At 46.0% G+C, this 15,307-nt stretch overlaps 1 protein-coding gene across 5 annotated transcripts in view; it reads right to left on the reverse strand.

Annotated features, from left to right (window-relative positions):
- Positions 1-15,307, reverse strand: part of cep152 (centrosomal protein 152) — a 36,069-nt gene that overhangs the window by 12,751 nt on the left and 8,011 nt on the right. For all 5 annotated transcript variants that reach the window (XM_031832996.1, XM_031832994.1, XM_031832997.1 and 2 more), the window contains 16 exons: positions 14,573-14,645; positions 14,280-14,426; positions 13,788-14,015; positions 13,048-13,204; positions 12,722-12,862; positions 12,248-12,387; positions 10,679-10,879; positions 10,210-10,357; positions 8,929-9,020; positions 8,398-8,567; positions 7,849-8,017; positions 7,479-7,640; positions 6,406-6,536; positions 5,829-5,957; positions 4,892-5,027; positions 2,297-2,482 (listed from right to left, as the gene is read on the reverse strand). In XM_031832996.1, coding sequence (XP_031688856.1) covers positions 2,297-2,482; positions 4,892-5,027; positions 5,829-5,957; positions 6,406-6,536; positions 7,479-7,640; positions 7,849-8,017; positions 8,398-8,567; positions 8,929-9,020; positions 10,210-10,357; positions 10,679-10,879; positions 12,248-12,387; positions 12,722-12,862; positions 13,048-13,204; positions 13,788-14,015; positions 14,280-14,426; positions 14,573-14,645 — 2,410 coding nt within the window. The remainder of the gene's footprint in view (positions 1-2,296; positions 2,483-4,891; positions 5,028-5,828; positions 5,958-6,405; positions 6,537-7,478; positions 7,641-7,848; positions 8,018-8,397; positions 8,568-8,928; positions 9,021-10,209; positions 10,358-10,678; positions 10,880-12,247; positions 12,388-12,721; positions 12,863-13,047; positions 13,205-13,787; positions 14,016-14,279; positions 14,427-14,572; positions 14,646-15,307) is intronic.

Consider the following 15,307-nt stretch of genomic DNA (forward strand, 5'->3'; position numbering starts at 1 on the left):
GTCTGAGGTCCTGAGCGCTCTGGAGCAGGTTTTCATTAAAGATCTCTGTACTTCGCTCTGTTCTTATTTGCCTCGATCCTGACTATAAGCATTTCGCTACACTTGCAATAACATCTGCTAACCATGTGTATGTGAACAATAAAATTTGATATGACTAGGTCTCCCAGTACCTGCCGCTGAAAAACATCCCAACAGCATGATGCTGCCACCACCATGCTTCACCGTAGGGATGGTGCCAGGTTTCCTCCAGAAATGATGCTCGGCATTCAGGCCAAAGAGTTCACTCTTGGTTTCATCAGACCAGAGCATCTTGTTTCTCATGGTCTGAGAGTCTGTAGGTGCCTTTTGGCAAACTCCATGGGGGCTGTCATGTGCCTTTTACTGAGGAGTGGCTTCAGTCTGGCCACTCTACCATAAAGACCTGATTGGTGGAGTGCTGCAGAGATGGTTGTCCTTCTGGAAGGTTCTCCCCTCTCCACAGAGGAACTCTAGAGCTCTGTCAGAGTGACCATCGGGTTCTTGGTCACCTCCCTGACCAAGGCCCTTCTCCCCTGATTGCTCAGTTTGGCTGGGCAGCCAGCTCTAGGAAGAGTCTTGGTGGTTCCAAACTTCTTCCATGTATGATGGAGGCCACTGTGCTCTTGGGGACCTTCAATACTGCAGAATTTTTTTGCTCAGATCTGTACCTCGACACAATCCTGTCTCGGAGCTCTATGGACAACTCCTTTGACCTCATGGCTTGGTTTTTACTCTGACATGCACTGTCAACTGTGGGACCTTATTTAGACAGGTGTGTGCTTTTCCAAATCATGTCCAATCAATTGAATTTACCACAGGTGTACTCCAATCAAGTTGTAGAAATATCTCAATGGAATGATCAATGGAAACAGGATGCAACCTGAGCTCAATTTCAAGTCTCATAGCAAAGGGTCTGAATACTTATGTAAATAAAAGGTATTTATGTTTTTTATTTTTAATACATTTGCAAAAATGTCTAAAAACCTGTTTTCGCTTGGTCACCGGGTATTGTGTACATTAACAAATTATTTATATTTTATCCAATTTAGAATAAAGCTGTAACGTAACAAAATGTGGAAAAAGTCAAGGGGTCTGAATACTTTGCGAAAGCAATGTAGCAGTGTGTGTGTGATGTGTGTGTGTGATGTGTGTGTGTGTGTGTGTGTGTGTGTGTGTGTGTGTGTGTATAATATATATACACACACACACACACACACACACACAAAACAAAAATATAAACATCAATTAAGGTGTTGGTCCCATGTTTCATGACCTGAAATAAAAGATCCCAGAAATGTTCCATATACACAACACTTATTTCTCTCAAATGTTGTGCACAAATTAGTTTACATCCCTGTTGGTGAGCATTTCTCCTTTGTCAAGATAATCCATCCACCTGACAGCTGTGGAATATCAAGAAGCTGATTAAACAGCATGATCATTACACAGATGCACCTTGTGCTGGGGACAATAAAAGGCCACTCTAAAATGTGCCGTTTTGACACACAACACAATGTCTCAAATTGAGGGAGTGGGCAATTGACCTGCTGACTGCAGGAATGTCCACCAGAGCGGTTGCCAGATAATTGAATGATAATTTCTCTACCATAAGCCACCTCCAATGTCATTTTTGAGAATTTGGTAGTACATCCAACCCGGCCACACAACCGCAGAACACGTGTATCCAGATTAAAGGCATGCACTACAGATTAAAGGCACGCCCTATAGATTAAAGGCACGCCCTACAGATTAAAGGCACGCCCTACAGATTAAAGGCACGCCCTACAGATTAAAGGCATGCCCTACAGATTAAAGGCACGCCCTACAGATTAAAGGCACGCCCTATAGATTAAAGGCACGCCCTACAGATTAAAGGCACGCCCTACAGATTAAAGGCATGCCCTACAGATTAAAGGCACGCCCTACAGATTAAAGGCACGCCCTACAGATTGGAACCAATGTCTGAGTAGCTGAACCTGTTATTACTCCAACCTCGTGAAAGTGACAAGCTGATACGTTTTCGTGACACGACCGCTAGACCAGATAACGTGTTTCTGCGCATGAGCTACGCTAGCTAACGTTGCCTCGAAAAGGCGATTGGGGATTTATAATAGAGAAGCAGTTTCTGCCCATATTCACACTCTACTGTCATTGGCTGTATCCGGTGCATATGACAAATAAACTTCGATTTTATTTATTTTTTGTCCATGGGGTGGCAGAACCGATCCCATTCATAAAGTAAAGACGAGCTACAGATGGAACACAAGACAACTCCTACCTCCTCCTTCTCCTCAGTCCATGTTGCCTTGGCCTTGGTCAGCTGGGTTTGGAGCTCTTGTCTGAGCTCCTTGTCCTTCTCTTCAGACCACAGGGCTCTGAGCTTGGTGACATTCTCCTGATGCTGGCTCTCCAGGTCTGATCTTAGCTTCTCCAGAGCAGCCCTGCTCTCGTCGAGAGTTTTCAGCTGAGAAAGGGATGCAAATCATCAAAATGCCATTTTCAATTAATTATTCGCTTGAGGTGGGAACTTTTCACAGAGATCAGAAAACAGCCCTTATTTCCCTTCTAAAAAAACGCTCCAGCCGCGGGCCCCCTGGGAACGCTCCAGCCGCGGGCCCCCTGGGAACGCTCCAGCCGCGGGCCCTCTGGGAACGCTCCAGCCGCGGGCCCTTATCAATTTTGAATTGGGATTTCAAGTGCTCAGCATATGTGGTAACTCCTTCAAGACTGTTGGAAAAGCATTCCAGGTGAAGCTGGTTGAGAGAATGCCAAGAGTGTGCAAAGCTGTCATCAAGTTAAAGGTGGCTGCTTTGAAGAATCTAAAATATATTTATTTGTTTAACATTTTTTTGGTTACTACATGATTCCATATGTGTTATTTCATAGTTTTGACATCTATTATTCTACAATGTAGAAAATAGTAAAAGTACACAAAACCCCTTGAATGAGTAGGTGTGTCCAAACTTTTGACTGGTACTCTACGGCCTATATTAAACCAAAGACACGACTCATATCTCCCTTTACACCGATTACATTTTGATGTACCCATCTGACATTGCCAACTCCGTTCAAGTCCTTGGCGTCTTTGAAGAATTTGGTTATTTTACGAACTACAAGATGAATTGTTCTAAGTCTATCGCAATGCCATTAAAACACCACAGACAAAAATAGTCAATTTACCATAATTGCCTGTCTCTTGAATGTCACGACTTTACTTACCTGGGCATTCAGATCAGACCCACCCACCCACCCACCCACCCTCATCATTGGTGGCATTCAGATCAGACCCACCCACCCACCCTCATCATCATCATCATCAGTGACCACTTTAGTGCATCCCGTGTGAAAATCCCCCCCCCCTGTATGTTAGTCTCCACAGACGAGTGTCGGCCCCCCCCAACAAAATTATATTCTGCCCTGCGTCAATTGTATTTTTTCAATGCTTCCTCTTTCACCCTCCTCTTAACTTCTTTAAGGACATTAGATGCCTTGTGTAGAAACTTCATTTGTAATGAAAAAAGGTCCCGAAAATCAGACTTTCCACTTTAACACGTCCAAAACGTAACCTAGTGGTTAGAGTGTAGAGGTGGCAGGGTAGCCTAGTGGTTAGAGTGTAGAGGTGGCAGGGTAGCCTAGTGGTTAGAGTGTAGAGGTGGCAGGTAGCCTAGTGGTTAGAGTGTAGAGGTGGCAGGGTAGCCTAGTGGTTAGAGTGTAGAGGTGGCAGGGTAGCCTAGTGGTTAGAGTGTAGAGGTGGCAGGGTAGCCTAGCGGTTAGAGAGTGTAGAGGTGGCAGGTAGCCTAGTGGTTAGAGTGTAGAGGTGGCAGGGTAGCCTAGTGGTTAGAGTGTAGAGGTGGCAGGGTAGCCTAGTGGTTAGAGTGTAGAGGTGGCAGGGTAGCCTAGTGGTTAGAGTGTAGAGGTGGCAGGGTAGCCTAGTGGTTAGAGTGTAGAGGTGGCAGGGTAGCCTAGTGGTTAGAGTGTAGAGGTGGCAGGGTAGCCTAGTGGTTAGAGTGTAGAGGCGGCAGGGTGGCCTAGTGGTTAGAGTGTAGAGGCGGCAGGGTGGCCTAGTGGTTAGAGTGTAGAGGTGGCAGGTAGCCTAGTGGTTAGAGTGTAGAGGTGGCAGGGTAGCCTAGTGGTTAGAGTGTAGAGGTGGCAGGTAGCCTAGTGGTTAGAGTGTAGAGGTGGCAGGGTAGCCTAGTGGTTAGAGTGTAGAGGTGGCAGGGTAGCCTAGTGGTTAGAGTGTAGAGGTGGCGGGTAGCCTAGTGGTTAGAGCATTGGACTAGTAACCGAAATGTTGCAAGTTCAAATCCCCGAGCTGACAAGGTACAAATCTATCGTTCTGCCCCTGAACAGACAGTTAAGTAACCCACTGTTCCTAGGCCGTCATTGAAAATAAGAATTTGTTCTTAACTGACTTGCCTAGTTAAGTAAAAGGTTAAAAAAAAAAAAAAGTCGGGTGGCATTTCTTTGCCCAACTTTAGATATCACTAATTGGGCATTTCAGCTGAGCGATTTTAAAAAGGAAGAAAGATTTTTTTTCTCCACCCAAAACAACTAATTCACACTGTTAAATAACACTAATGCGTGATAAATATCTTGTTCAGTGTGGAGACTTCTTATCTGTTGTCTTATATAGAAAATTATTATTAAAATAATTTCCCCGAAATAAATAAAAAGACATTCTCTGCACCAGCGTTCCGAGCCCGTTCCCAGACCTGTTTGTGCTCTATAGCGAAATCCACATGACAACAAGCAAATAAGACAACACAAACAGATCTGGGACCAGGCTATTGTTCATATAGCATCTTCATAAAATGTGTGTGTGTGTGTGTGTGTGTGTGTGTGTGTGTGTGTGTGTGTGTACTAGACTATATACCTCATTGTCCCTCTTCTTCTTCTCCTCCTCCATTCTTCCCTGCAGGTTTTCCTCCAGCCGGTCTTTGTCCTTGCAGAGTGAGATGTAGCACTCCTGCACTGCCACCATCTCTCCATTCACCTCACACAGCTTGGCTCTATCCAGAGAAGAAAGGATTATCATTGTGGGTGAGGTTATACAGGAGACCTCTTAAAAAAAAAAAACTGTTCCCCCGACTGAGATAGCAGAGTTTGGTTTATATGCTGCCCAGCAGACACTTTTACTCGAAGCGACTTACATGCAGGTGGCAGGTAGAGACTTACAGGCGGCAGGTAGAGACTTACAGGCGACAGGTAGAGACTTACAGGCGACAGGTAGAGACTTACAGGTAGAGACTTACAGGCGGCAGGTAGAGACTTACAGGCGGCAGGTAGAGACTTACAGGCGGCAGGTAGAGACTTACAGGCGGCAGGTAGAGACTTACAGGTGGCAGGTAGAGACTTACAGGTGGCAGGTAGAGACTTACAGGTGGCAGGTAGAGACTTGGCAGGTAGAGACTTACAGGCGGCAGGTAGAGACTTACAGGCGGCAGGTAGAGACTTACAGGCGGCAGGTAGAGACTTACAGGCGGCAGGTAGAGACTTACAGGCGGCAGGTAGAGACTTACAGGCGGCAGGTAGAGACTTACAGGTGGCAGGTAGAGACTTACAGGTGGCAGGTAGAGACTTACAGGTGGCAGGTAGAGACTTACAGGTGGCAGGTAGAGACTTACAGGTGGCGACAGGTAGCCTAGTGATTAAGAGCGAAAAGGTCGCTGGTGTTCGAATCCCCAAGCTGACTAGGTCAGAAATCTGTCGATGTGCCCTTGAGCGAGGCACTTAACCTCAATTTCTCCTGTAAGTCGTTGCCACACACAGGAGCCCAGGGCCAAGCCGTTGCCACACACAGGAGCCCTTACTGTAGCTGTTGTATCTGCAGCTGGTGGTGTGCCGTGATGTCATCTATCTGAGCGGTGTGTTCCAGGGTGAGTTCTGAACGGACACGGTTCACTACGTCATCTCTGAACTGCTGCTGGGTTCGCTCATACCTGGACCACACACACACACAGAGACACACAGACACACACACACGAGACACACACACAGAGACACACACACACACACACAGAGACACACACACACACAGAGACAGACACACACACAGAGACAGACACACACACACACACACACACACAGAGACACACACACACAGGGACACACACAGACACAGAGACACACACACACACAGGGACACACACACACAGACACAGAGACACACACAGAGACACACACACACACAGCAATAGTTCAATGAGTTATTACACACCTGCAGTCGCTCATTTTCCTAGTATCCAGGACTAGTCCTAGGACTAGTATCCATTAGGACATTTTCTGTGTTATACAGCACACCAACTATACAGAGATACAACTATTCTCTCTCTAGGGATGCCAGGACAGACATTCACATATCTGCCAACCGCAACACCCCAGACTAACCTCTGAGCAGCCTCCTGCTTCTCCTGGTCCAGTTCCTGAATCATCTCTCTCATCTTGGTACACAGCTCTGAGTTAGCCCCCTTCACTTTCTCCTCCCTCTGCCTCAGCTCCACGTTCTTCTTCTCCAGCGTCTGGGATGAGGACCGACAGAGAGACAACTATGAGAATGTAACACCGAGGTGGGTGCTGGAAAAAGCTGTTGATAAATCATAATAATAACGCCATTTAGAATACACTTATCCAAAGCAAAGGAACTGAAATACATACATTATTTATTTATACATATGGCTGGTCCCGGGAATCGAACCCACTAAATCAAATCACATTTTATTGGTCACATACACATGGTTAGCAGATGTTAACGCGAGTGTAGCGAAATGCTTGTGCTTCTAGTTCCGACAGCGCAGTAATAACCAACGAGTAATCTAAACCTAACAATTTCACAACAACTACCGTATACACACACACGTGTAAAGGAATGAATAAGAATATGTACATAAAGATATATGAATGAGTGATGGTACAGAACAGCATAGGAAAGATGCAGTAGATGCTATAGAGTACAGTATATACATACAGTGGGGAGAACAAGTATTTGATAACCTGCAAAATCGGCAGTGTTTCCTACTTACAAAGCATGTAGAGGTCTGTAATTTTTATCATAGGTACACTTCAACGGTGAGAGACCGAATCCAACACAAAAATCCAGAAAATCACATTGTATGATTTTTTAAGTCATTAGTTGTTATATATTATATAATAGTTGTTCTCCCCACTGTATGAGATTAGTGTAGGTTATGTAAACATTATATGAAGTGGTATTATTTAACGTGACTAGTGATACATTTATTACATCCAATGTTTATTACATCCAATGCGTTACAAATGCACCGTGCTCTATCAATGGAGTTGTCATGCATTGGGACTTTAGTTCCAACAGAGATACCATCTTCACACCACCGTGTCAAACCAGAACTACACTTGATGGGCTTGTCACAAATTGGTTGAGCTCAGCTTGGTGCAGCTCAATAGTGTGAAAAGCCTTCTAGAATCTTTATCAAATTAGGAATAACCTCGAGGCGTTCTTGTAGGCGCTGCCTGTCCTCCTGCAGCTCTTTCTGGGATGCTACATCTGGATGTGGGTCCATTGGTCTGGTTTCTGCTGTGTCTCTGGTCTGTTCCTGGTCTAGCTGGGACTGTAGCTGGGTCTGTAGCTGGGTCTGTAGCTCGTTCACCTGCAAGGATGGGATCCAGACAAGAAAGAAAATATGAACTTTGATTATGGGGGTATGTGGTTTTTAATTATACACTCGAGGATGAATCCGAAGAGGGAATTATTTTCATTTCATGTTTATTTAACCAGGAAAGAGCCTTGAGTTTAGAAACCTCTTTTGCGAGGGCGACCTGAAAATCCTCAGGAAAAAATAAAATCCCATCACTAACCTGTCCCTGTGAGTCCCGTAGATGGTCCTGCAGCTGACTGATCCTCTGCCTCTTTCCCTTCAGACTGGCCAGACAGCGCTGTAACTCTGCCCGGAGCTCCTTCACAGCCAAGTCCTCCTTCTCTCTGGGCAGCTTTGGGTTGGGCTCAGACACTCCCAACAGAGGAGTGCTACGGGACAGAAGGCCTTTTAATCCAAATCAATTTACAGACCGTGCAGAAGTTTGTATTATGTGTGTGGTGCGGGATTTGAACCAACGACCCTGGCGTTACAAGCACCATTACCAACTGAGCCATGCTGGACCACTAACAATACACCTGATAAAAGTATCTTAATAGATAAGACTGGCGGTCTGGAGCTGATTAAACTGAACACGGTTGGGGCCTCAATTCTTTTTCAATTCCAGGAATTATTTTAACTTCTCATTTATTTAAACTTCCTGAATTTGACTGAAATGAAATGGAATTGACCTCAAGCCTGAAACTGAAACCAAATAGAAACATGAAGTTTATGTCTAAGGGCACCAACAGTCAAGTGTTACATTGCGTACCTGTGAATTTGTCCGTTCTCACAGCGAGTCTTCTTGATCCCCAGGTCTACATAGGAGTCAGACAGCTGGTTCTCCCAGATATCTCCTCCGGTCACCTCAACAGAGAGGACTCCATGTTTCACAACAGACTCATACAGACAGATCTGCTCCTTCAGCTCAGACAACTCCTCCTGAGATGGAGAGAAGAAAATGGAACATAACATATAACTGCTATAATAAGGCATTAGAAATAAAGCCTTATATATAAACAGGTAGTAAAAGGTTGATCTGCACAGTCAGATCCTGTAGAAACCAAGAGGTGACAGACATGTTATAACCACTAAAGGAGGCATTATAAAGTCTCATGAATGCTTATAACAGGTATTAAAGGTTGATCTGCGGTATAAACCAAGGAGAGCGGTTTTACATGATACTTTTACATTATTTAGTTACATTTTAACTCAACAAGTGAAGCAGAAACAAAAGTAAAGTGTTTGCGTGATAAACATTTGTTCAAATTTCTACATTTCTGGATAGAAACCAGGGGAATACCTGCAAGGCTTTGTTCATGTTGTCACTCATGGTCTTGGCTGACTGAGTCTGTTGTAGTTTCATTTGCAGCTGGCCCATCTCCTGGACTGAACCTAAAGGACAAACAGGTGGTGGACAGAGGGGGCGTCGACAAACAGGTGGTTGACAGAGGGGGCGTCGACAAAATAGTGGTGGACAGAGGGGGCGTCGACAAACAGGTGGTGGACAGAGGGGGCTTCAACAAACAGGTGGTGGACAGAGGGGGCTTCAACAAACAGGTGGTGGACAGAGGGGGCGTCGACAAACAGGTGGTTGACAGAGGGGTGTCGACAAACAGGTGGTGGACAGAGGGGGCGTTGACCAAATAGTGGTGGACAGAGGGGGTGTCGACAAACAGGTGGTGGACAGAGGGGGCGTCGACAAAATAGTGGTGGACAGAGGGGGCATTGACAAAATAGTGGTGGACAGAGGGGGCTTCAACAAACAGAGGGGGCGTCGACAAACAGGTGGTGGACAGAGGGGGCGTCGACAAACAGGTGGTGGACAGAGGGGGCGTCGACAAACAGGTGGTGGACAGAGGGGGCGTCGACAAACAGGTGGTGGACAGAGGGGGCGTCGACAAACAGGTGGTGGACAGAGGGGGCGTCGACAAACAGGTGGTGGACAGAGGGGGCTTCGACAAACAGGTGGTGGACAGAGGGGGCTTCGACAAACAGGTGGTGGACAGAGGGGGCATCGACAAACAGGTGGTGGACAGGGGGGGCGTCGACAAACAGGTGGTGGACAGAGGGGGCGTCGACAAACAGGTGGTGGACAGAGGGGGCTTCGACAAACAGGTGGAGGACAGGGGGGGCGTCGACAAACAGGTGGTGGACAGAGGGGGCGTCGACAAACAGGTGGTGGACAGGGGGGGCGTCGACAAACAGGTGGTGGACAGAGGGGGCTTCAACAAACAGGTGGAGGACAGGGGGGGCGTCGACAAACAGGTGGTGGACAGAGGGGGGCTTCAACAAACAGGTGGTGGACAGAGGGGGCTTCAACAAACAGGTGGTGGACAGAGGGGGCTTCAACAAACAGGTGGTGGACAGAGGGGGCTTCAACAAACAGGTGGTGGACAGAGGGGGCTTCAACAAACAGGTGGTGGACAGAGGGGGCTTCAACAAACAGGTGGAGGACAGAGGGGGCTTCAACAAACAGGTGGTGGACAGAGGGGGCTTCGACGAACAAGTTGTAGACATCAACAAGCATTTCCCAAGGTGGTGACACAGACGGACACAGACCCGGACACACACAGACACACACCAGTCTGTAACAGTTTGGCACACTGCTGCTGGCTCTCCTGTAGGCGCTGTGTGAGAGTGTTGATGACTCCTGCTCTCTCCACCTGCTCCTCCTCTCTCCGTCTGTCCTGCTGCCTCACCTGATCACGCAGACCCTGGACCACCCCCGCCTGGATGATAACACAGCCACTGAAGTGGTTAGTCCGTGATTCACGGACAGCAATGTGACAACTCTTCGGTTCACAGTCTATCGTGACCCGAGATTACCCAGAACCAATACAGCAAATTTTACCACAGATTATTTTAACGCCTTCGGTTATAATAGATTCATTACATTGTCATAAGCATGTATGAACCTCTTACAATGTCTCATTAACTCAAGATAATCCAAAATAATCAAGATAATCAAGTGTGATACCAAAGAACAAACGCTAAGTGATCATGTTTACTGGTTAATATGGAGGTCAACATCAATTCCACTGGGTCCTGACCTGTTCTTCCAGGGCCTGATCGCAGGTGTCCAGTCTCTGCTGTAACGCCAACAGCTTGGCGTCGTGCTGCTCTCTGACCACTGTTAGGTCTCTGTCGTGTTGCTCTCGGAGTCTCGACAGACTGTCTGACCGACACAGTTCTGTCATCTGCTGCTGCATGCTGTCTACCGCTGCCTCCGCCACACGCTGCTTCTTGGTGTTCTGGAGGGAGATAGACACACACACACACACAGAGACACACACAGAGACACACACAGAGACACACACACAGAGACACAGAGACACACACACAGAGACACAGACACAGAGACACAGACACACACAGACACACACACAGAGACACAGACACACACACAGAGACACAGACACACACACACAGAGACACACACACACACAGAGACACAGACACAGACACACACACACACACTTGTATTCCGCAGGCTTATTCTCACCACCTCTCCCATTGTGTGCACTGCACACTCACTCCCCATTGTGAATCTTGGGGGGCAACCATAGTGTCTATAACAGGGCTCTCCAACCCTGTTCCCGGAGAGCTACCCTCCTGTAGGTTCGGAGTCAAAACCTACAGGAGGGTGTCTCTACTGTAAGTGGCTATGAATAAGAGTCTGCTAAATGACTCACTACTGTAAGTGACTCTGGGTAAGAGAGTCTGCTAAATGACTCACTACTGTAAGTGACTCTGGGTAAGAGAGTCTGCTAAATGACTCACTACTGTAAGTGACTCTGGATAAGAGTCTGCTAAATGACTCACTATTGTTAGAGAGTCTGCTAAATGACTCACTACTGCTAGTGGCTCTGGATAAGAGTCTGCTAAATGACTCACTACTGTAAGAGAGTCTGCTAAATGACTCACTACTGTAAGTGACTCTGGATAAGAGTCTGCTAAATGACTCACTACTGTAAGAGAGTCTGCTAAATGACTCACTACTGTAAGAGAGTCTGCTAAATGACTCACTACTGTAAGTGACTCTGGATAAGAGAGTCTGCTAAATGACTAAAATGAATATAAAATACGGTAGGCCGACTCATTAGGTTGTTATGAAATTAAAATAAATGTTAATTCATATCATGTTTCTTTTGACTTTGCCTAAAATTAATAAAACGATTTATGGTGATGGTGTAGACTATATTACATGGATTTATTAGACTTTTTCAAACGCAGATGTCAGTGGCTTGTAGGCTGTGTGTGGAGGCCTGTAGATGCTAAATGTGTTTGTTAATTAAACGGTCAATTACCGCGAGACCAGGACAATAACCGGCTGACAAAATGTCATGACAGCCACAGGCCTAGATACAACTTTCTAATCCAACTGACTAGAAAATTGAATACAGGTCTCCCATCAACAACCCAGGTGTAATCCAAACCCAGGTGTAATCCAAACCCAGGTGTAATCCAAACCCAGGTGTAATCCAAACCCAGGTGTCAATGCAACCCAGGTGTCAATGCAACCCAGGTGTCAATGCAACCCAGGTGTCAATGCAACCCAGGTGTCAATGCAACCCAAAATACATTATCGTCATGGTAACATCAACAGACATCAACCGTACCTCATGATCTCGGTCAGTAAGAGCCTGAACCTGCAGCTCCAGAGACGTAACGCTAGTCTGCAGCAGCACCTCTCTCTCCTTGGCCTCCTCCATCACTCTGCAGGACTCCTTCAGACTCACAGCCAGACCCTCCTTCTCATCTGGGAGGAGAGGGGGGGGGGGGGGGGGACGACGACAGGAGAGAGAAACATCTAGGTATTCAGGTGTGACAGAGTGCATTCAGTTCTGCCATGAGACGGCCTGGAGCTCACAACCTTCCACAACAAAACACACCGCTCAAAGCCATCCCCTCTTAGCCAACAGAGCAAGAGACTCCATTGAGCGTCAGTTGTCTAATAGGATTCAGATCTAAGGAAAACATGTTACGGGTGAGTTTTCACTTCCACTACACACGCTCGTGACAATTCGTGAAGTGGGTCAGTAGACTGAGCTAACTAGGTATCATGCTAGCGTCTGGTTTCAGTGTCCACGCACCTCTCACGATGGCAAACTGATGCTCCAAGTATCTCATATTGCGTCTTGAATCCTCCAGTTTCTGCTCCAGGTCTTCGATCTGTCTCAGCTGGGCCTTGTTGAGGATCTGGAGCTGGGCTAGCTGCTGAGTGTCTGCAGTACCTGGGACACACGCAACAACTATTAATCTCCTATCTTATCAATAAACAACAACAGAACAGGTCAAATTTTCCATACATCCTAGTAAAATATCAGGGAAAAAGAAAGAAAAGAAATGTCATGTAATTCTTTGGCCAACTTTGTCAAAGATCATGAATATCCAACCAAGACAATGTGAAAAGACTTACTCTGTGCCGAGTCCAGGAAGTCTCTCTGCAGCTGGTCATAGTGGTCGTCAAGCTGCTGGTGGGGGACCTCGGAGTTGAACATCTTGGGTTGAATGGCAGGCTGGTAGGGGTTGTAGTTGGCCTTATAACGGTCTCCTGATCCCACACTGTCAAACTTCTACAGGAAGACAACAGAACAACAGTGAGACAATAAATCAATTTGATCAGCCCAGAGACTAACGCATTTCAATGCATTAATACTGGTAACATGATTCTAATTTTGTTAAATGCCACATTTCATGCAGGCACATTACTGTCCTTAAAAACATTTTTTTTTTTTAAATATAAAATAAATCGACTCGTCAAAATCTTGTTGAATAGTTCCAATAGAAGTCCAATGTTTTACAAAATATGTCAGCCGATACTGGATAAATGGTCTAGTCCCGCTTCATAACTGGGTTGACCATCTGCTGCTACTCTGTGCTGTAATGCTGCTACACTGCTTATAATGACTATATGCTGTCTTCTTATACATGTACCACCTAATAGGATTTAGTTTTATTCTGTGTATGTGTGAGTTCAGTTTGGTTTTGTCCTCTAAATGGGCCATCCCATTCAACAGTACAATGAATATCATTGTCTTTTTTCTTAGATTTTTTATTGGAAAATAATAAACATGTTATAACATTTAAAAAAATCTTGTTGAAGTAAAAAAATATATATTAAAAAAAATATACAAAATCAAGTATGACCCCACTCACTTGGACATGTTTCCTGCTGTTCTGATCCTCATCAGCGTAGTTCTGCTCGTCCCTATGGCCCCCCACTACTCTCTGGTACTCCACCCCAGGGAGAACAGCCCCACGTGGGTACAGCTCATCTCCATACACCCCTTCCTCCGTGGAGAAATCAGGGCCGGCTGCTGCAGACTGCTCAGTACCTACGCTGGTGTATGTGCAACCCTCACCATGGCCATAGTGCTGCTCTTCCTGTTTGGAGAGGACATGAAGGTGTTTGTTGTTTTTAACCCCGCGTGACTTCAGTTGCAACTAAAATATCATAAAGGGCTGCATTTGAAGAGAATAGATATGTCTGGCTCATAATTGAAAACCTTGGGGCTGGTTTCCCAGACACAGATTAAGCCTAAGAAACATTTCCAAAGGAGATGAACATCCCTCGAAACATCCTTTTAGTTTAGGACTCGTCTTGGTGATTTATTAGGGCATTTCAAGTTTTTTTAAAACATGACGTACATGCTGGTACTCAGTCAGTCCTTGCTGGTCCCAGGCCTGGGGGTGACTGGCATGGTTGGCATGGCCGTTGATCTGCCCAACGACAGCAGCCTCCTCGTAGGGGTAATCTTCATGGTAGGAGCCGTGGTCATAGTCCTTCTCATAGTTCTGCAAAGGACAATATTGGTTTCCCTTGAAAATATATGTTGGAAATAACACGTTCCTGGATATTAAACTTAACACAAGACCTCGATATGAACCCATGACACACATTCATCACTGACAAGGAAAGTATTGTTTGTTGAAATGCTTACTTCTTCACGTGAGGCAGGTGTTTGGTGATCGGACCATTCAGTTTGTTGGTGATTCCACGTAGGCTGTTGTGATCTGAGAAATCAATACAACAACAAAAATAAGTCCTACTAAAAAGGTGTATGGAATGATGATCAATACAAACGTACAACTCATCTGATCAAACTATTTATTGTTTGAGAAGGACAGAACATTTGAATAATTTGTGTTCTGCATTATCCCATGATGGCTATTAGCCTAAATGTACCAACATTCAAACGTGTGGCCTACTGGGCAACGCCACCTAGCGGGCAATGCCACAGGCTGGTGCACATATACTACACCATGTGTGTGAGTACAAAGCCAGACCACACTTCCCCCTCTGCTGCTGCAACTACTATTCTCCCTCGGCTGCAACTACTATTCTCCCTCGGCTGCAACTACTATTCTCCCTCGGCTGCAACTACTATTCTCCCTCGGCTGCAACTACTATTCTCCCTCGGCTGCAACTACTATTCTCCCTCGGCTGCAACTACTATTCTCCCTCGGCTGCAACTACTATTCTCCCTCGGCTGCAACTACTATTCTCCCTCGGCTGCAACTACTATTCTCCCTCGGCTGCAACTACTATTCTCCCTCGGCTGCAACTACTATTCTCCCTCGGCTGCAACTACTATTCTCCCTCGGCTGCAACTACTATTCTCCCTCGGCTGCAACTACTATTCTCCCTCTGCTGCAACTAAATAAATAATAAGCAA

The sequence above is a fragment of the Oncorhynchus kisutch genome, linkage group LG10 (assembly GCF_002021735.2).
Source record: "Oncorhynchus kisutch isolate 150728-3 linkage group LG10, Okis_V2, whole genome shotgun sequence".
Lineage (NCBI taxonomy): Eukaryota > Metazoa > Chordata > Actinopteri > Salmoniformes > Salmonidae > Oncorhynchus > Oncorhynchus kisutch.